At 40.2% G+C, this 20,529-nt stretch overlaps 1 protein-coding gene across 4 annotated transcripts in view; it reads left to right on the plus strand.

Annotated features, from left to right (window-relative positions):
• Positions 1-20,529, plus strand: part of sema5a (sema domain, seven thrombospondin repeats (type 1 and type 1-like), transmembrane domain (TM) and short cytoplasmic domain, (semaphorin) 5A) — a 393,767-nt gene that overhangs the window by 329,651 nt on the left and 43,587 nt on the right. For all 4 annotated transcript variants that reach the window (XR_012050550.1, XR_012050549.1, XM_061965607.2 and 1 more), the window contains exon 17: positions 11,067-11,276. Coding sequence is in view for 2 of the 4 variants with exons in the window: in XM_061965607.2 (XP_061821591.1) it covers positions 11,067-11,276 (210 nt within the window). In the remaining 2 variants the exon portion in view is untranslated. The remainder of the gene's footprint in view (positions 1-11,066; positions 11,277-20,529) is intronic.

Raw genomic sequence — 20,529 nt, forward strand, 5'->3', positions numbered from 1 at the left:
TGCAGTTAAATCTTCTTGGAAGTTATTGTTTGACCTCCTGATGATTGCCACTCTTTTATTATAGAGGAACCACAGCTCCCTTGGGGCGACGTGGTTCGGTTGGTTGAGCGGCCGTACCAGCAACTTAAGGGTTCCTGGTTCGATCCCCGCCTCCACCATCCTAGTCACTGCCGTTGTGTCCTTGGGCAAGATACTTTACCCACCTGCTCCCAGGCCACCCACACTGGTTTAACTGTAACTTAGATAATGGGTTTAACTATGTAAAGCGTTTTGAGTCACTAGAGAAAAGCGCTATATAAATGTAATTCACTTCACTTCACTTCACTCCCTTGACACAGAGTGATATTCAAACAACAGCAAAAGCAAGGTTCCTGACACACAATCTCCCGCTGCTTGCAATGAAACAGGCTTTGAGCTGTTCGAACAAGCCTGTCAGGAGCCTGGGTTGGTGCAGTCTAATCAGGTTTAAGTGAGGAAAAATGTGTGCTTGCACACCTTATAATTTTAGTAATTAACTTGTGCTTGCTTGTCCTCTCAAGACAGATCCTTGCGGTGCCATTTGTGCCAAAATGTGTTTTTTTCTTTTTTGTGCTCCTTTAAAAGCACATCTGCGCACACATTCTACAACGTCGACGCCATTCAGCGCCTTTATACACTAAAAGCAGTCAATGGCACGATTCACAGCAAGTGTGTATACGTCATTTTCAAAAGCATACCTTTGCTTTGCGGCTCTAATTTATTCCCTCAGGCATATGTTTTTACGTGAGTTCAACCTGCCTTATGTTCTTGTCAACGGGAGTTACTGTTTGAAGTTTTGTGCGGCCCAAATATTTGGTGATGCGTTCAAAGGCAAACCTGTCCATCAGAAGCTGACATCAAGCGATGCTGACCAGACAATCTTGATAAGCCAACATATGAAAAGAATCGCTGAGTTGGCATTCTGATTTAATATACCTTGGATGTCAGACGGCAGCTCTGATGGGAGCCATATGTGATAATAACCTGATGGTCCAGAAAGGCACTTTAAACTGGAGGTAGACCAGCAGGATATCTCTTGAGCGTTCTAATGTGGCCAGCAGGGGCTCTTGTGTTGTTGTTGTCGGTGTTTTTGGACCATTTGAAGACCAAACTGCACAGACGTGTTGTAGAGGAAAGGAACACAAGTTAGCCGTCTTTTTTTTTTTTTTAACCATCACACTCACAAGCACCATCTTCTATGGAGTCAGGCAGCAAGGTCATGTGTATACTCATAGAAAAGTACTTTCAATTCACTTTCAATTCATTATTAATGTTTTTATGTGTTTGGTTTGGTTTATTTTGAACATGCATACAAGGTTAATATGAGCACAGACTCTTATTAATGAACATGTCTAAAAAATGAATAGGAAGAAGCAGAGCTGATTTAATCTTACCCATTCAATTATGAATTGTCGTTATCTCACATTAAAGTTAAAGTACCAATGATTGTCACACACACACTAGGTGTGGTGAAATTACCCTCTGCATTTCACCCATCACCCTTGATCACCCCCTGGGAGGGGAGGGGAGCAGTGAGCAGCAGCGGTGGCCGCGCCATAGAAACATTTTTGATGATTTAACCCCCAATTCCAACCCTTGATGCTGAGTGCCAAGCAGGGAGGTAGTGGGTCCCATTTTTATAGTCTTTGGTATGACTCAGCCGGAGTTTGAACTCACGACCTACCGATCTCAGGGCGGACACTCTAACCCAGGTCTGGGCAATTATTTTGCCTCAGGGGGCCAGATTTAGAGAAAAAAATGTCTGGGGGCCGGTATATCTATTTTTAGGAACACTAATATAAAACCTCAGAATATTGTCTGATTGAATGCTAAAAACGGTACGACAGACCGCCTTAAAAAACGGAATGGAGTTTTAAATTGTTTTACTGAAGGAGACACGCAGAATGTACATGAAAATAAAGAATGTGGGATTGACAATATTAACCATGAACGATAAAACACTGAATATTGGCAGCATATGAACGTCACACCCCCACCTACAATCTGATACATCTGATATATCACTAAGCTTTAGCACTTTGTTGTAAAAATCTCCTTTCGCGTCTGTCCCTGACACCCACATTTCAGGCTGACACTCTGTGGAAACGCTCCCCACCCACACTGCTTGGTGCCTCGTCTGAGCTGCTGTGACTTAGATTACCATAGTAACTATTTAGATTACCATAGTAACTAATTAGATTACCATAGTAACTAGTACATCATGCAAAAGCACAGATTCTAACCATTGAAATACTTTGCATAGTTCAAGACTTACGGTCATTTGGGAATGTCCGGCGGGCCAGATTGAAAAGCTTAACGGGCCACATGCAGCCCCCGGGCCTTAATTTGCCCAGGTCTGCTCTAACCACTCGGCCACTGAGCAGATTACATTACATAACATTGTGGACAGTTTTATTTCCTGCCCAGCGCTCTTATTTTTGTTGTTTTTCCACTTCCTGTTTGCTTCCGCCACTTCTCTTGTCTGAGCGCTGTCTCCCTCAGCTGTCCCTGAATGGAAATCATGACACACCTGTCCATGGTTGCCAATCAGGATTTTACCTATGCTTCCTGTGCACTTCCGGGCTGCACTATTTCTTTATTTTTGTTAATAAATACATTTTACCTGCATTTCACCTGCCATCTCTGCATCCTGGGGTCCAAACCATTAATGATCAACACCGAATCGTAACAAACACTATCATCATATCACTATTAATCAAAAAATCTATAATAACAAGTTTTATTAGGATTTTGTTATTTTAATTTATGTATTCAAATTATATTACATTATTATAATAGCAATGTATTAACAGTTATTATTCTTTCATGATTTATTTAAATAATTTCTGCATTTTATATCTTTATTTTTATTATTGTTCATATTAACAGTAATTGTAAGGAACTTTTGTTTAGTTTGATATTTCTTTAGTAGGTGATTAGTTCTGTTTCAGCGCCCTTGTTAGTTTTCTTTGTTGCCATGTGTGCTGATTTTTGTCACATGCCTCTGATTAGTGGTCGGGTCGCTCACCTGCTCACTAATCAGAGAGCTATTTATTCCTGCCTTGCGCCACACTCTGCCTGGCAAGTCTTTTTCCGTTGGTTCTACTTGCTTCTTGCTCCTGTTTTGGATAGTCTTTTTGCTAAGCTTTGCCGTAGCTTCTCCTGCCATTCGCACGTTTTGTATGTTCGTATTTTGGCCTGATTATTGGATTAAACCATTTTTCTTACCTGCACACTGCTTCCTGACGTCCATCTGCATCTTGGGGAAAAGACGTGACAGGAACAACAATAATATTAAGAGCTATAGTAATAATAAATAGTAATATTTAAGATATGCATACAATATTTTGATTTTAAAAATGTGTCAACTAATTTAATAAATCAGGAGTTGAGCAAGTTATGCATTTGCGGCCCCAAACACATAAACATGTAAATCCCCAGTTTCTTCAAGTGTGTAACCAAAGTGCAGTTGCGGGCCATGGTTTAGTTTTTTTATTGGCCTGAAGCACAGTGTAGAAATAGAATTACACCCCGAAAAAAAGAAAGATCTGAAATGTTGATATAAATACTTAATAACGACATAAAGGTTTTCTTTATATAATAATCAATAATTTTTTGTATTCATTTATACATAATGTTCTTTTTTTAACCTCTTTTCACAATTAACTTTAATTTTTCAGTATGGGACCATGATGTAACCCTAACCCTGTAAATGTGGTTTCTAATTGATATTTGACCTCACAACTATATCTGGTTGATCGTACAAAATGCCACATTCTAAAACAGGCGTCCCCAAAATCCGGCCCGCGCAAAGTCCCAACTTTCAAAAAAAAATATTTTTATTTTTATTTTTTTTTGTTTAAATTTTTTATTTTTTTTACTCTGTCCTTTCTAATCCATTTTCTACCACTTGTTACTCTCGATGTCTCCTAGCCGCTCAGGCAAATCATATTGTCTAAAAATGCATTTTTTCATCGATAATGTGACATCAAGTGTGCACAGTCAATTAGTGCGCGAGGTATATATATATATATATATATATATATATATATATATATATATATATATATATATATATATATATATATATATATATATATATATAAAAATTATATGTGTTTATGTACATATATATGTGTGTGTGTGTATATATCTATGTATATACAGTATGTAAATATATATGTAAATATATGTGTATATATGTGTATATATATATGTATGTATATAGTTATATATATATATATATATATATATATATATATATATATATATATATATATATATATATATACGTATATGTATATATATATATATACGTATATATATACGTATATGTATATATATATACGTATATGTATATGTATACATATACATATAGATATGTATAGATATATACATATATATATGTATATATATATATATATACATATACAGCCCGGCCCCCGAGTCAAAACGTTTATGGACCCCTGTTCTAAAATGTTGTAGAAAGAGTGCAAAGGGCAGTGACTCCTCATGTGATGACCAGTTGTCCCATTACTTTTCTTCCCACCGTGGCTATTTGTGAGCCTGTGTTGTTGATTAAAGCCCTCGTGTCCTTTTAGTACTCTTAATTGCGCTTATTTTAATTGGCTCTTGCATTAGAAGCTTCCCTTGAGGACGGCTGCCGTCTGACAGATCTCAGGTCAGTCCAGGGAATACTGTAGCCTAGTTCCACTGTGGGCAACCACAACACCTCATTTCATGGATTTAATGGCATGACACACACACATGCTCTAAAATCTAGGACAATTCCTTCTCACTTTTTGTTTTGTCACCAAACTTTTTGTAACGCTTCAAGGTGGGTAAAGTTGTTTCCTCCACTTGCATTTGCATGCACGCTGCATGACATTGCATAATAATGCACTGAGGAGTCAGAGAAGCCTTTTTTGCACTTAGGCGGGATATTTTGCCTTTGAGCAGTGTGTGAAGTAATAAGGGGGGAGGGAATTTAGATGAGGTCTTTTACGCTGCATCTTTTCTTCATCTCTGTCCAGCTCATCAGTGGCGCATGGATTAAATCTCTTGCAACTCCATGTGCAGATCAATATTTGCGCCAGTTGGAGAGGGAGATAAGTCACGCTGTTGGTTTTGGCGACCGAAAGGCAAGGTAGCATTATCATGATACACTTGTGAGACAAGTACATGTTATTATAATAACAGTACTCCACTGCTGTTTAAGGGTAAACATATTTAAATACTACACTTAGGTAAAACGGAATCCATCCTGTTTGGGTCCCACATCAACCTTAAGAAAGTCAGTGACTTCACTATAAAAGTGGGTGACATTGTTATCACCAGGAAGGATGAGGTCACCTACTTAGGTTCCATTCTAGAGGCTAATCTTTCCTGTGATAAAATGGCAACCAAGGTAATCAAAAAGGTCAACCAACCAACGAGATTTCTCTATAGAATCTCCTCTCTGGTCAACAAAAGCACCATGACGATTGGCGTATCTGTATGTGACGTATGTAAGAAGGTGCGCTTGTTTTATCTCTCTGTGAGAAGTAGAGACAAGAAAGAGTGAGAAACGCCTGTAGTGTAATGCCCGCAGCTAAAAGCAACTGCGTGAAAACGTATACTCGAATATCACGATATAGTCATTTTCTATATCGCACAGAGACAAACCCGCGATACATCGAGTATATCGATATATCGCCAGGCCCTACTTCCCCCCACATTTTACCCATACCAGTTTGCTTATCGCCCTAACCGCTCCACAGAGGACACCATCTCCTCTGCACTCCACCTGAGCTTAGAACACCTGGAAGGAAAGGACACACACGTGCGGATGTTGTTTCTGGACTTCAGCTCGGCGTTCAACGCCATCATCCTGCAGCACTTTGTGAGCAAACTGGCCCCCCTTGGTTTCAGTCCCCCCCCAATGCAACTGGCTGCTTGACTTCCTCACAAACAGACCCCAGTCTGTGAGGGTGGGCGACAACACCTCCAGTGCCATCTCCCTGAGCACCGGCTCCCCCCAGGGCTGTGTCCAGAGTCCGCTGCTGTTCACATTGATGACCCATGACTGCTGCGCCAGGTCCACTACTAACCACATTGCGAAGTATGCGGACGACACAACAGTAGTGGGCCTCATCCGAGACAACAACGACATGGACTACAGGGAGGAGGTGAAGCATCTGGTTGACTGGTGCAGAACCAACAACCTGGTCCTGAACGTCGACAAGACCAAGGAGATCATCGTCGACTTCAGGAGGCACCAGTCCAGCCACACTCCAGTCTTCATCAACGGCACAGCGTAGGAGATCGTAAGCAGCACCAAGTTCCTGGGGGTGCAGATAACTGACAATATGACCTGGTCCCTACACACCGGAGCTCTTGTAAAAAGAGCTCAGCAGCGCATGCACTTTTTGCGTCGGATGAAAAGAACACAGCTCCCTCCCCCCATTCTCAGCACATTCTACATAGGCACTATAGAGAGCCTGCTGACCAACAGCATCTCTGTCTGGACTGGAGCCTGCAATGCCTCAGACTGGAAGTCTCTCCAGATGTGGTGAGGACGGCGGAAAAGATCATCAGGACTCCTCTTCCTCCTATCCAGGAAATCGCAAAAAGCCGCTGCCTGACCAGGGCTCAGAAAATCTGCAGAGACTCCTCCCACCCCCACCAAGGACTGTTTTCACTGCTGGACTCTAGAAAGAGGTTCTGCAGCCTCCGTAGCAGAACCTCCAGGTTCTGCAGCTTCTTCCTTCAGGCCGTAAGACTCTTGAACGCATCCTAATAATCCCCTCAATTTCCCCCCCGAAATGGATTAACTCACTGGAATATAAAGACAATATAACATACATCCATAAACGTTGATGCATATGCAAAAGTGCAATATATTTATCTGTACAGTAATCTATTTATTTATATCTGCACCTTATTGATCTTTTATCCTGCACTACAACGAGCTAATGCAACAAAATGTTGTTCTTATTTGTACTGTAAAGTTCAAATTTGAATGACAATAAAAGGAAGTCTAAGTCTAATCAGTGTGCTACAGTATTAGCTGTAAAAGCTAACTACGGCAAGAAATAAGCGAGCTTCTACGTCAGCATGAAACGTGTTTGAGTTTGTAATGCACAACCCAATGCGATAAGACACCAATCTGTACTGACTGAAAAACATTAACAATCATATTACAGTATCTGTAAAGTATTAGCCAACATTTCATGTTTTGTTTGTACACAGCTAGCCAGACAGCGTGTGTACTGTAGTTGTAATAACACGCATGATGTGCTGCATGTATCATGATTGATGTTAAAGTTACTCACTTGACGGACAGTTGTTCATCTGGTCCAGCTGGCCAGGGACGCTTCCTGTTGATTTTGGGTAAGTACTTAATTTGTCGAGATAGCTTGGCTCCAAGTTCCATATTTGTAGCGTCAAAATGGCTTTTACCTCACTCTCCCAGTTTCCATCTGCTACAATGTCTCACTCTTCCTTCGTGCTCGCTTCTATAATATATTCAGCTTCAAAAAGATAAGGTTGTGAATCCTCATTTGTTCAAAAATAGTTGTCTTTGTTGTCTGTTACCCAGAAGCCATGATTAGAAAACACACTCGTGTTCGATTCCGGAAGTAGGAACATAAGTATATGCCGGAAGTGTGGAAGTGCGCTGCTGTGGAAACAGAAATCAATGCGCGGAAGAATTTTAACCATTCCCGGGAATGGTTAAAATGATCAAATACAATAAATATTGAACATAGTACATATTGTTATGAACGTGTCTGTTACTACATTATATAAATACTTGTATACAAAACGTTGATGGAGGGTTTTGAAGTTGTTTTAGAGGGATTGGAAGGCGACAACAATGACTCCCATTAGTCGCATCTTTCAAGCATTTTTTTATTGTCTGTAAAATCCTAAAAAAAAAATAAGACTTGTGTTCTCTTGTCTCTCATAATGATTGTGACTGATAGGCAAAATTTCCCCCAAAAAGTGCAGTTTCCCTTTAAATATGAAAAGAAAATAGATTTATCATTAAACAAGTTAAAGTAAAGTCCAAACACTAGGTGTGGTGAAATTACCCTCTGCATTTGACCCATCTAACCCCCAATTCTAACTAGGGATGTCCGATAATGGCTGTTTGCCGATATCCGATATTCCGATATTGTCCAACTCTTTAATTACCGATACCGATATCAACCGACTACGGTAGCCGTAATGTGCCGACAATCCATCAAGCGGTGCGGCTTCAAAGTCGTACTAAAACATTTTGACAGATTTTTGAGTGCTGTGTGTAATGTTCTTTATTTTCAATGGAACATTTAAAGTTTTGGTGTTGTTTACTGGCGTCATATTGCGGTCTACACGTATCTCTTATGTGTGACTACCATCTACTGGTCACACTTATCATTACACCATGTACCAAATAAAATTGCTTCGAGGTCGGTAAGCACAACCAAAATTATTCCGTACATTAGGCGCATCGGGCTATAACGCGCACTGTCAATTTTTGAGATTTTAAGTGCGCTTTATAGTCCGAAAAATACGGTACTTGAAATTAGGAATCCCGCGACCCCGAAAGGGACAAGCGGTAGAAAATGGATGGAAATTAGGAATATAAATCGATATATCGCTCAATCGTTACGCCTCTAATTATTAGTGAGATTGTCACAGTGGCACATGCCGGCTGATGGCATGACCCCAGGATGCAGAGACAAAATGCCGCAAGCAGATCAAATAATTTAATTCTATATTTAGACAGCAAAAACTGAAAGAAATGAAAGGCTAGTATTCTATGTGGAGGACATGTAGTGTGCATACTTTAATCCTGTACTTGAGTTATATTTAAGGTATTTCAAGTGTTATATTCAAGTGTTTGTATTGACACAAAAATTCCCATCGCCTGGAGGACGTAGCTGCCACGAAGATAGATGAGCATTTTTTTGTTCCAAAGAGGTTCCTTTCTCGGCTTTACCAAGTTGTAAACGTGTGTTCTTGGGTTGGGGGGGTATTTATTTTTTCACATGAAGGTAAATGACATGTGTTGCGCCCCTTGGGGAAATGTATGTCCCCAAAGGGGGGCTTGGCAAAAAAATAACAGAGTAACTTATGCAAACTGCCAAAAAAGGCAATAATTCAGCGCTGGCCATGAGCAACAGGTGAACCTAAAAAGACTTGATTAGAAATAGAAAACAGGTTCTGGCAGGAAACTAAACAGAAAGCAAAGGTGCTGCAAAGTACAACCAAAATAAAAGCACCAGAACAGGAAATGATACAATGACCAAGTAAAGGCAGAAGTAACAGTCATGGTGTCATAAAAGAAATAACGCTAAAACTAGGGATGTCCGATAATGGCTTTTTGCCGATATTCCGATATTGTCCAACTCTTTAATTACCGATACCGATATCAACCGATACCGATATCAACTGATATATACAGTCGTGGAATTAACACATTATTATGCCTAATTTGGAAAACCAGGTATGGTGAAGATACATTTTCTTGATTAAAAAAGAAAGTAAAACAATATAAAAACAGTTACATAGAAACTAGTAATTAAGGAAAATTAGTAAAATTAACTGTTAAAGGTTAGTACTATTAGTGGACCAGCAGCACGCACAATCATGTGTGCTTACGGACTGTATCCCTTGCAGACTGTATTGATATATATTGATATATAATGTAGGAACCAGAATATTAATAACAGAAAGAAACAACCCTTTTGTGTGAATGGGGGAGGAAAGTTTTTTGGGTTGGTGCACTAATCGTAAGTGTATCATGTGTTTTATTATGTTGATTTAATAAAAATTTTAAAAAATTAAAAATAAAACACCGATACCGATAATAAAAAAAACGATACCGATAATTTTCCGATATTACATTTTAACGCATTTATCGGCCGGCCGATATTATCGGACATCCCTAATTCTAACCCTTGATGCTGAGTGCCAAGCAGGGAGGTAATGGGTCCCATTTGTATATTCTTTGGTATGACTCGGCCGGGGTTTGAACTCACAACCTTCCAGTCTCAGGGCGGACACTCTAACCACAAGGCCACTGAGCAGGTCTTTAAAATGTATCATCAAAGTATCATCAAATTAACTACCGTAAATATAAATTTAAAATATATAATATAATAAATATATATAAATAAAATATAAAATAAAATAAATGTAACATCAAATTAACATTTAACACATGAACACAAAAGTACTGCAAATGTGTATCTTTTAGGACTGGGATTAGATACCGTATTGGTTGAAATGTAAGATGTTCAAGTTATGTTCACGCTGTAGTGTGCATGTTTGCATTTTTGTATGAGCGTGAGCAAGGAGGTTGTGCTTATGTAAATGTTTACATGGATGAGATGAAACGCGAGAATCACGCGCAGCTTGCCTTTAAAGAGGTCCGGATGAAGAGTATCAGGTCACAGCTGCAGGCGGGGCGGTCCACCCCGCTGCCCGCTTAGAATCGATGAAGCGCAAGCGCCTCGACGGGCCCTGGTGATCGGGCGGCCCCGTGCACCGCGCCAAGGTCGGCCGTATTTATGAAGAGGTTGAGAACTAGCACAAGGTAAACACTCGGTCTCCCTGAGAATACAAAGCAGCTCAACCACAGGAAAAACATTGTGAGGTAGATGGAGAATGGAGGGAAAAGCCTGCAAAGGGAATAAAAAGGAAAAGAAGGTCCATCTTGTCTTAATATCTGTTCGTAGAGGTTCTGGTGTTGAATGACTCTTGGACAGCCACTGTCATTTCCTTGCAGGTGATTGTCCTTCGCTCAAACAGATGTCTTCTTATTTAAACACGCCATATTCCCACAGCCCTGGTTAACACATGCAGTAATCATAGCGTGGTAAAAATTGCAGTTTTAGATTCTTCCTCTTGATTCCTTCTAAATGAGAGCGCCATGAACGAAAACTGATGTCATTTGATGAGCTGCACTCATCTTACTGAATCCATCTTGAGAAAATAATAATTAAGAGTGCAGCTGTCGCCGATCCATCACTGTTACATCTCGGAGTTTTCAACAACGTCTCTCTTTCTTGCTGCTTTAGGCGAGGTTCTTCATCTGGGGAAGATCTCCGGGCGCACCGTGAACGGCGGCTGGTCCTCGTGGTCTTCCTGGTCTCAGTGCAGCAGAGACTGCAGCCGCGGGATCCGCAGCCGGAAGCGGACTTGCAGCAACCCGGAGCCCAAGTATGGCGGGCACACCTGCCAGGGGTCGGCGCAGGAGTACCAGGAGTGCAACGTTACACCATGCCCTGGTAAGGAAAGCCCTTGTCAGCATTTTTACTCAAATGTTCAGACTTCAACCACATTCTAGTTCACTCGACTTCTTCTAGGTCAGTACTCTCAAACTCGCCATTTTTTGTGGCCCCTTGCATGACATCAGAATTCAGTAGAGTAACTACCATCACGGTGTGAACACATTAATGCCAGCACAACATGTAACAGGTAACAAAACGAATATCGGGCAACTACTACTATGCTGAAAAACTTGGAGCACCACCAGTAATGGGAGTGATGCCAATTCCCAGCATGCTTTGCAGCATCTTGTAATTAGTTGCTCCAAGTACATTTTTAGAGTTTGTGAAGTGTTGCCCCGTGTACGTGTTACCTACTTGTTGCTTGTACAGTTGGTTTTAGCTATAGATGTCCGATAATATCGGCCTGCCGATATTATCAGCCGATAAATGCGTTAAAATGTAATATCGGAAATTATCGGTATCATTTTTTTTATTATCTTTACCGTTTTTTTTTGCTGGTTTTATTGTTTTTTTATTACAGTCAAGAAAATAAGTATTTGAACACCCTGCTATTTTGCAAGTTCTCCCACTTCGAAATCATGGAGGGGTCTGAAATGTTCACGGTAGGTGCATGTCCACTGTATGAGAGATAACCTAAAAAGAAAAATCCAGAAATCACAATCTTTGATTTTTTTAACAATTTATTTGTGTGATACAGCTGAAAATAAGTATTTGAACACCTGTCTATCAGCTAGAATTCTGACCCTCAAAGACCTGTTAGTCCACCTTTAAAAGTCCTCCTCCACTCCACTTTATTATCCTGAATCAGATGCACCTGTGTGAGGTCGTTACCTGCATAAAGACACCTGTCCACCCCATACAATCAGTAAGACCCAAACATTCAGCATGGCTAAGAGCAAAGAGCTGTCCAAAGACACCAGAGACAAAATTGTGCAACTCCACAAGGATGGAAAGGGCTACGGAGAAATTGCCAAGCAGCTTGGTGAAAAAAGGTCCACTGTTGGAGCGATCATTAGAAAATGGAAGAAGCTAAACATGACGGTCAATCTCAATCGGAGTGGAGCCCCATGCAAGATATCGCCTCGTGGGGTCTCAATGATGCTAATAAAGGTGAGGAATCAGCCCAGGACTACACGGCAGGACTTGGTCAATGACCTGAAAAGAGCTAGGACCACTGTGTCCATGGTCACTGTTGGTAATACACTAAGACGTCATGCTTTGAAATCATGCATGGCACGGAAGGTTCCCCTGCTTAAACCAGCACATGTTAAGGCCCGTCTTAAGTTTGCCAATGACCATTGGATGATCCAGAGGAGTCATGGGAGAAAGTTTTGTGGACAGATGAGACCAAAATTGACCTTTTTGGTCATAATTCCACTATGCGTGTTTGGAGGAAGAAGAATGATGCGTACCATCCCAAGAACACCATCCCTACTGTGATGCATGGGGGTGGTAGCATCATGCTTTGGGGGTGTTTTTCTGCTCGTGGGACAGGACGACTGTACTGTATTAAGGAGAGGATGACTGCAGCCATGTATTGTGAGATTTTGGCCAAAAACCTCCTTCCCTCAGTCAGATCATTGAAGATGAGTCGTGGCTGGATCTCCAACATGACAATGACCCAAAGCACACAGCCAGGAAAACCAAGAAGTGGCTTCGTAAGAACCATATCAAGGTTCTGGAGTGGCCTAGCCAGTCTCCAGACCTAAATCCAATTGAAAATCTTTGGAGGGAGCTGAAAGTCTGTGTTACTCAGCGACAGCCCAGAAACCTGACTGATCTAGAGAAGATCTGTGTGGAGGAGTGGGCCAAAATCCCTCCTGCAGTCTGTGCAAACCTGCTAAAGAACTACAGGAAACGTTTGACCTCTGTAATTGCAAACAAAGGCTACTCTACCAAATATTAATGTTGGTGTTCAAATACTTATTTTCAGCTGTATCACACAAATAAATTGTTAAAAAATCAAAGATTGTGATTTCTGGATTTTTCTTTTTAGGTAATCTCTCATACAGTGGACATGCACCTACCATGAACATTTCAGACCCCTCCATGATTTCTAAGTGGGAGAACTTGCAAAATAGCAGGGTGTTCAAATACTTATTTTCTTGACTGTAAATCAACTTAAAAAACACAAGATACACTTACAATTAGTGCACAAACCCAAAAAACTTTCCTCCCCCATTTACACTCATTCACACTCATTCACACAAAAGAGTTGTTTCTTTCTGTTATAAATATTCCTACATTATATATCAATATATATCAATACAGTCTGCAAGAGATACAGTCCGTAAGCACACATGATTGTGCGTGCTGCTGGTCCACTAGTACTAACCTTTAACAGTTAATTTGACTAATTTTCATTAATTACTCGTTTCAATGTAACTGTTCTTATATTGTTTTACTTTCTTTTTTATTCAAGAAAATGTTTTTCATTTATTTATCTTATTTTATTTTATTAATTTTTTTAAAAGTACCTTATCTTCACCATACCTGGTTGTCCAAATTAGGCATAATAATGTGTTAATTCCACGACTGTATATATCGGTTGATATCGGTATCGGTAATTAAAGAGGTTGGACAATATCGGAATATCAGATATCGGCAAAAAAACATTATCGGACATTCCTAGTTTTAGCGTTATTTCTTTTATGACACCATGACTGTTACTTCTGCCTTTACTTGGTCATTGTATCATTTCCTGTCCTGGTGCTTTTATTTTGGTTGTACTTTGCAGCACCTTTGCTTTCTGTTTAGTTTCCTGCCAGAACCTGTTTTCTATTTCTAATCAAGTCTATTTAGGTTCACCTGTTGCTCATGGCCAGCGCTGAATTATGGCCTTTTTTGTCAGTTTGCATAAGTTACTCTGTTTTTTTTTTTGCCAAGCCCCCCTTGGGTACATACATTTCTCCAATAGGGGGCGCAACACATGTCATTTACCTTCATGTGAAAAACGTTTACAACTTGGTAAAGCCGAGAAAGGAACCTCTTTGGAACAAAAAAATGCTCATCTATCTTCGTGGCAGCTACGTCCTCCAGACGATGGGAATTTTTGTGTCAATACAAACACTTGAATGTAACACTTGAAATACCTTCAATATAACTCAAGTACAGGATTAAGGTATGCGCACTACATGTCCTCCACATAGAATACTAGCCTTTCATTTCTTTCAGTTTTTGCTCTCTAAATATAGAATTAAATTCTTTGATCTGCTAGCGGCATTTTGTCTCTGCATCCTGGGGTCACGCCATCAGCCGACATGTGCCACTGTGACAATCTCACTAATAATTAAAGGCGTAACGATTGAGCGACATATATCGATTTGTATTCCTAATTTCCATCCATTTTCTACCGCTTGTCCCTTTCGGGGTCGCGGGATTCCTAATTTCAAGTACCGTATTTTTCGGACTATAAAGCGCACTTAAAATCCTTTCCATTTTCTCAAAAATTGACAGTGCGCCTAATGTACGGAATAATTTTGGTTGTGCTTACCGACCTTGAAGCAATTTTATTTGGTACATGGTGTAATGATAAGTGTGACCAGTAGATGGTAGTCACACATAAGAGATACGTGTAGACTGCAATATGACGCCAGTAAACAACACCAAAACTTTAAATGTTCCATTGAAAATAAAGAACATTACACACAGCACTCAAAAATCTGTCAAAATGTTTTAGTACGACTTTGAAGCCGCACCGCTTGATGGATTGTCGGCACATTACGGCTACCGTAGTCACGAGATACAAGTATTACTATGGTGTGTGTATAAGGACCGCAAAATGGCACTCATTAATTAGGCATATTGTCTGGGTTGGGGAGGAGACCCTTCCCGAAGTGGAGGAGTTCAAGTACCTAGGAGTCTTGTTCATGAGTGAGGGAAGAGTGGATTATGAGATCGACAGGCGGATCGGTGCGGCGTCTTCAGTAATGTGGAAGCTGTATCGATCCGTTGTGGTGAAGAAGGAGCTGAGCCGGAAGGCAAAACTCTCAATTTACCGGTCGATCTACGTTCCCATCCTCACCTATGGTCATGTGCTTTGGGTTATGACCGAAAGGACAAGATCACGGGTACAGGCGGCCGAAATGAGTTTCCTCCGCCGGGTGGTGGGGCTCTCCCTTAGAGATAGAGCGAGAAGCTCTGTCATCCGGGGGGAAATCAAAGTAAAGCCGCTGCTCCTCCACATCAAGACGAGCCAGGTGAGGTGGTTCGGGCATCTGGTCAGGATGCCACCCGAACGCCTCCCTAGGGAGGTGTTTAGGGCACGTCCAACCGGTAGGAGGCCACGGAGAAGACCCAGGACACGTTTGGAAAACTGTGTCTCCCGGCTGGCCTGGGAACGCCTCGGGATCCCCCGGGAGGAGCTGGACGAAGTGGCTGGGGAGAGGGAAGTCTGGGCTTCCCTGCTTAGGCTGCTGCCCCCGCGACCCGACCTCGGATAAGCGGAAGAAGATGGATGGATGGATGGATTATCTGGCGTTTTATTTCACAATATTATGCAAAACCAACTTTTCTTACCTTCTGGTACCTGCTGATGTGTATTTGAGATCTGCATAAATCCTGTAAATTTGCGCACGTCCGCCACTGTAGTCTGTGTCGATGCCGTAATCGATAAGCTTCTTCTTTTTCTCTATCTTCTTGTTATGGGACATTCACCCTCTGGTGTTGCCATTTCTAATACAAAGTAGCGTAAAGTTTTAACTTATATCTCGGTATGGAAGTGCTAAAAACTACCAGTGTTGTGAGTTTACATAAATCGCCCACGGAACTTTAGTTATTAAAGAGTTCAGGTCGGACCATTTTTTTCACGGGACACATTTCCGGTGTTGTTGCACTAATGAGCCACGGATGAGGAGATGCTGCTTCGTTATTAATTTAATTAAAGTCTGAATGTCATTAAAACAGTTAGCTCCATCTTTTGACACTTCTTCCACCCCCGTCCTTGCACGCTACACCGCTACAACAAAGATGACGGGGAGAAGACGCTGCCTAAGGTGAGCCACGTAAATAAGACCGCCCACAAAACGGCGCATCCTGAAGCGACTGTGAGAAAGCGACTTGAAGATGATCTGTAAAACATAATCTATGCAATATTTTTGACCAAAGAACCACCATTACATGTTATGTAGACCACAAGGAAGTGTTTTCAATAGGGATGTCCGATAATGGCTTTTTGCCGATATTCCGATATTGTCCAACTCTTTAATTACCGATACCGATATCAACCGATACCGATATCAACCGATATATACAGTCGTGGAATTAACACATTTTTATGCCTAATTTGGACAACTGGGTATGGTGAAGATAAGGTACTTAAAAAAAAAAAAAAAAAAGATAAAATAAGATGAATAAAAACATTTTCTTGCATAAATAAGAAAGTAAAACAATATAAAAACAGTGACATTGAAACTAGTAATCAATGAAAATTAGTAAAATTAACTGTTAAAGGTTAGTACTATTAGTGGACCAGCAGCACGCACAATCATGTGTGCTTACGGACTGTATCCCTTGCAGACTGTATTGATATATATTGATATATAATGTAGGAACCAGAATATTAATAACAGAAAGAAACAACCCTTTTGTGTGAATGAGTGTAAATGGGGGAGGGAGGTTTTTTGGGTTGGTGCACTAATTGTAAGTGTATCTTGTGTTTTTTATGTTGATTTAATATTAAAAAAAAAAAAAAAAATTTTTTAAAAGATACCGATAATTAAAAAAACAATACCGATCATTTCCGATATTGCATTTTAAAGCATTTATCGGCCGATAATATCGGCAGGCCGATATTATTGGATATCTCTAGTTTTCAATTTAGAAAAAAATCATAATATGACCGCTTTATTGCGCCTTTTAATGTGGTGCGCCTTTTGCATGAAAAAAGACCTGAATAGACACGCTCATCGGCAGTGCGCCTTATAATCCGGTGCGCCCAATGGTCCAGAAAATACGTCATATTGATCTGTGCTCGGCCAGTTTGCCTTCCGGATGATAGGTATTTAAAGGGTAAAGGGAATCTATCGATTTTATCGATACTAGAAAAACAAAAACATCGGATTTAGGACGGGCAGACAGAAGTTTAGCACTTTTATTAATGAAGATGTTAAACATTAAGTCTATTTGCCTGCCTGGGGTGTCATCAAAACAAAAATGGCAGATAGCTACGGTGGTCGAGAAAGGTCATAACAAATGCAAACGCCACAAGACAATATCAGTAATCACAACACAAAAACTTACAGTGCAATAGCCACAACAAATCCAAACGACACAACACAATAATTCACAGCTGCAACTCAACTTTAAGTGATAAAACGGAAGTAACAGCGGAGCAAGTTACGGCGACGCACCAACTTTTGGAACAGAAGTTTAACACACAACACACGACTGGCAGCCAAAGAAAAGTAATGTAATCAGAAATAAAGAAATACTACAGATGGATGAATGGTGCAATGGAAATTAGGAAGCAAATGGCCAACACCATCAACAAGGATGAGAGGGCATTCATGCTTCCGCACATCTGGGACGCTGTCCGTCATCAGTGTCGCCAGGGTGGAGAACAGATATTGTATGGCCGGGTCAAGGAACTTTATTTAGCAGGTAAATCTACTGTTAAAATTTTGTTTACTGTACTTTTCTAAAAAATTGCTTGAATATTGAAAATGAGAGCAGAAAAAGTTTTCTCTTATTAATCCAAGCTTAAGTGTTGGTTTCACTTTATTCAAGTAAGATGTGAATGCGTTGGCCATTAATTGTTGTTGTATACTTGTTTGTATCCATAACCATTTATACATTATTCCCTTACAAGAAATAACAAGAATATAGAAAATTTCGCCTGCAGTGTGCAGTATCCAGTATTTATTTCATAGTCATACTGCGATCGGCCTCCGCCGGAGTAGGACCCTTACGCAGAGAAGGAAGAATAAAAACAATAACAAAAGGCGCACTGAAAAAGAAGTGAGGAAAAACAACTCGGGATGCACACAAAAAGTGTGGAGAAATGAAAATCGTACACAAAAGGTTTTGGAGATGAACAAGTTGGGTCAGAGCCCCATGAACAGGATGCATGAGTGGAGCCAGAGCAGAAGAGAGGAACATGACTGGAAGGGTGCAGTATCAGGAATCATCTTGCGCCGAGTGAATGGCCGGAGAGCTTGAGTAGTCAGGTGGAAATGGGTATAAAGTGTGCGCAATGTTTGCTCAGAAAACCAGGCACTGCAACACAAAGCAGACAGGCGGCAGCAGGGCTCCCAGAATATGACAGATTGATTTTTTTTGCTAAAAAGTTACTGAATCGTTTCGGATCAGATCGTTCCTTAAAGAAAACTGATTGTACTTGAATTTGCAACCACAAATAACGATCGAATCGAATTGTTTTTAGTACAAATTGTTACACACCTATTAATACTAGATGAGGCAATTCCTGAAGGATTTGCATGTGAATGCTCCAATGCTGAAGTTGAACTGAAATCCTGGAATTCTTTTTAGAATTGTTGAAGTAGAGCACACAATTCCCAAACAGGCTGAATATTTTGAAGTTGGAACAGTTTGAATCAGATGAAAAATGTGGTAGTTGTGGAACTTTGAAGAATGTCCCATTGATTTCAATGGGAATATCCCAAAAGGAAAAAGCGGGAATCTTTTTGAAAACGGTAAACAACTTGAATGGCCAGAATGAGTTGAAATGGTTGGTGTTGGAATTTTTCAAATCGGTTGAGAAATGTTGAAGTAGTAACATGTTGCATTGAGAAATGGTATTACAAAATATCGGGAAAACTGGGAATGTTTCCAGTTCAAAAAATAACTTGGTGTTTTGTCCTGATTATGAGGAATGTTGTGACGGTAGAACGGTTGAAATGCGTTGAAAAATGTGGCAGGAGTAGTCACTAGAAAAAAGAGTGAAAATAGGGCTTTGGAAAACCAGGAATTCTGGAAAATCCTGGAATTTTTTTTAACTTGGAAAAAAATTTGTTTAAATTTCCAAGATGGTGGAATGTGTTGAAAGTGTAATGGTTGAATTGAGAAATGGTATTACAAAATGTCGGGAAAACCGGGAATTTTTCCAGTTCAAAAAATAACTTGGTGTTTTGTCCTGATTAAGAGGAATGTTTTGACGGTGGAACGGTTGAAATGCGTTGAAAAATGTGGAATGAGTAGTCGCCAGAAAAAAGAGTGAAAATAGGGCTTTGGAAAACCAGGAATTCTGGAAAATCCTGGAATTTTTTTGAACTTGGAAAAAATGTAGTTTAAATTTCCAAGATGTTGGAATGTGTTGAAGGTGGAATGGTTGAATCGGTTGAAAAATGTGGAAATGGTGAATGTTTGCAAAATGGCCAATTCATTCTGAATGGGAAACATGTCCCGGAAAACCTGGAATTCTGGAAAATCTGAGGAATTTTTGGAATTTGTCAAGGGAAAGCCCGTGATTCCCGAATAGGCTGAACAGTTTGAAGATGGAACGGTTTGAATCGGGTGGAAAATGTGGAAGGTAGAGCGTGCCAAAATCTGGAGAAGAAGAAGAAGAAGTTTAATAAATAGATGAATTTTGGAGCATTCACACAACATATAGCAAATATACTTCACCAGACTGATGTAGCTCAACTCAAGACCAACCTTTCATCTCAATAATAGGGATTTTAAGTGAAACAAAACTGTGAACTTTTCAAATTTGTAGAAGAGCAAAACTGCCGTTAAATGATCTATCTTACTGTCATCTCCTCTGTCAGAGTGAATAGCTGAGTATTTATTCCGCTTCCAGCAAGTAATGTGAACCGAATTGAACATGGGTTTTTTTGAGGGGGTCATTTCTACTGATTTTATGATGATTTGTGATGAAAATTTTAAAAAACTATTTTTTTAATTTCACTATGAAATATATCAAATATTGAAATACAAATGTTGTGGGTATGCCCACTATCCCTTTCATTAAACAAGACAAACAACTGGATGAGGCTTCTTTTTTCTATTTTGTTTAGGAAACGTCGAACCAATGTTTTCAGTGGGGCTAATGTTGTGGTTAATTTAGCACCAATTAACGTCAGGGGATTTTGCAAACATTGCCGCGTGTCAGTGGAGACGTACTGTAGGCTCAGCGCACTGCACGTAAAAGAAGGGGACGGGTGGAGGTCGCCGTGGGCTTGTGAAAGCCCTTCAGCAGTTTATGATAAGAATTTTCACAAGAACTCAAATATATGCTGTGTCAGATATCAAACATATTCAGGGGGAATTGATTACAGATAGTCATTTTTAT

This window comes from Nerophis lumbriciformis, linkage group LG07 (assembly GCF_033978685.3).
Source record: "Nerophis lumbriciformis linkage group LG07, RoL_Nlum_v2.1, whole genome shotgun sequence".
Taxonomy (NCBI): domain Eukaryota; kingdom Metazoa; phylum Chordata; class Actinopteri; order Syngnathiformes; family Syngnathidae; genus Nerophis; species Nerophis lumbriciformis.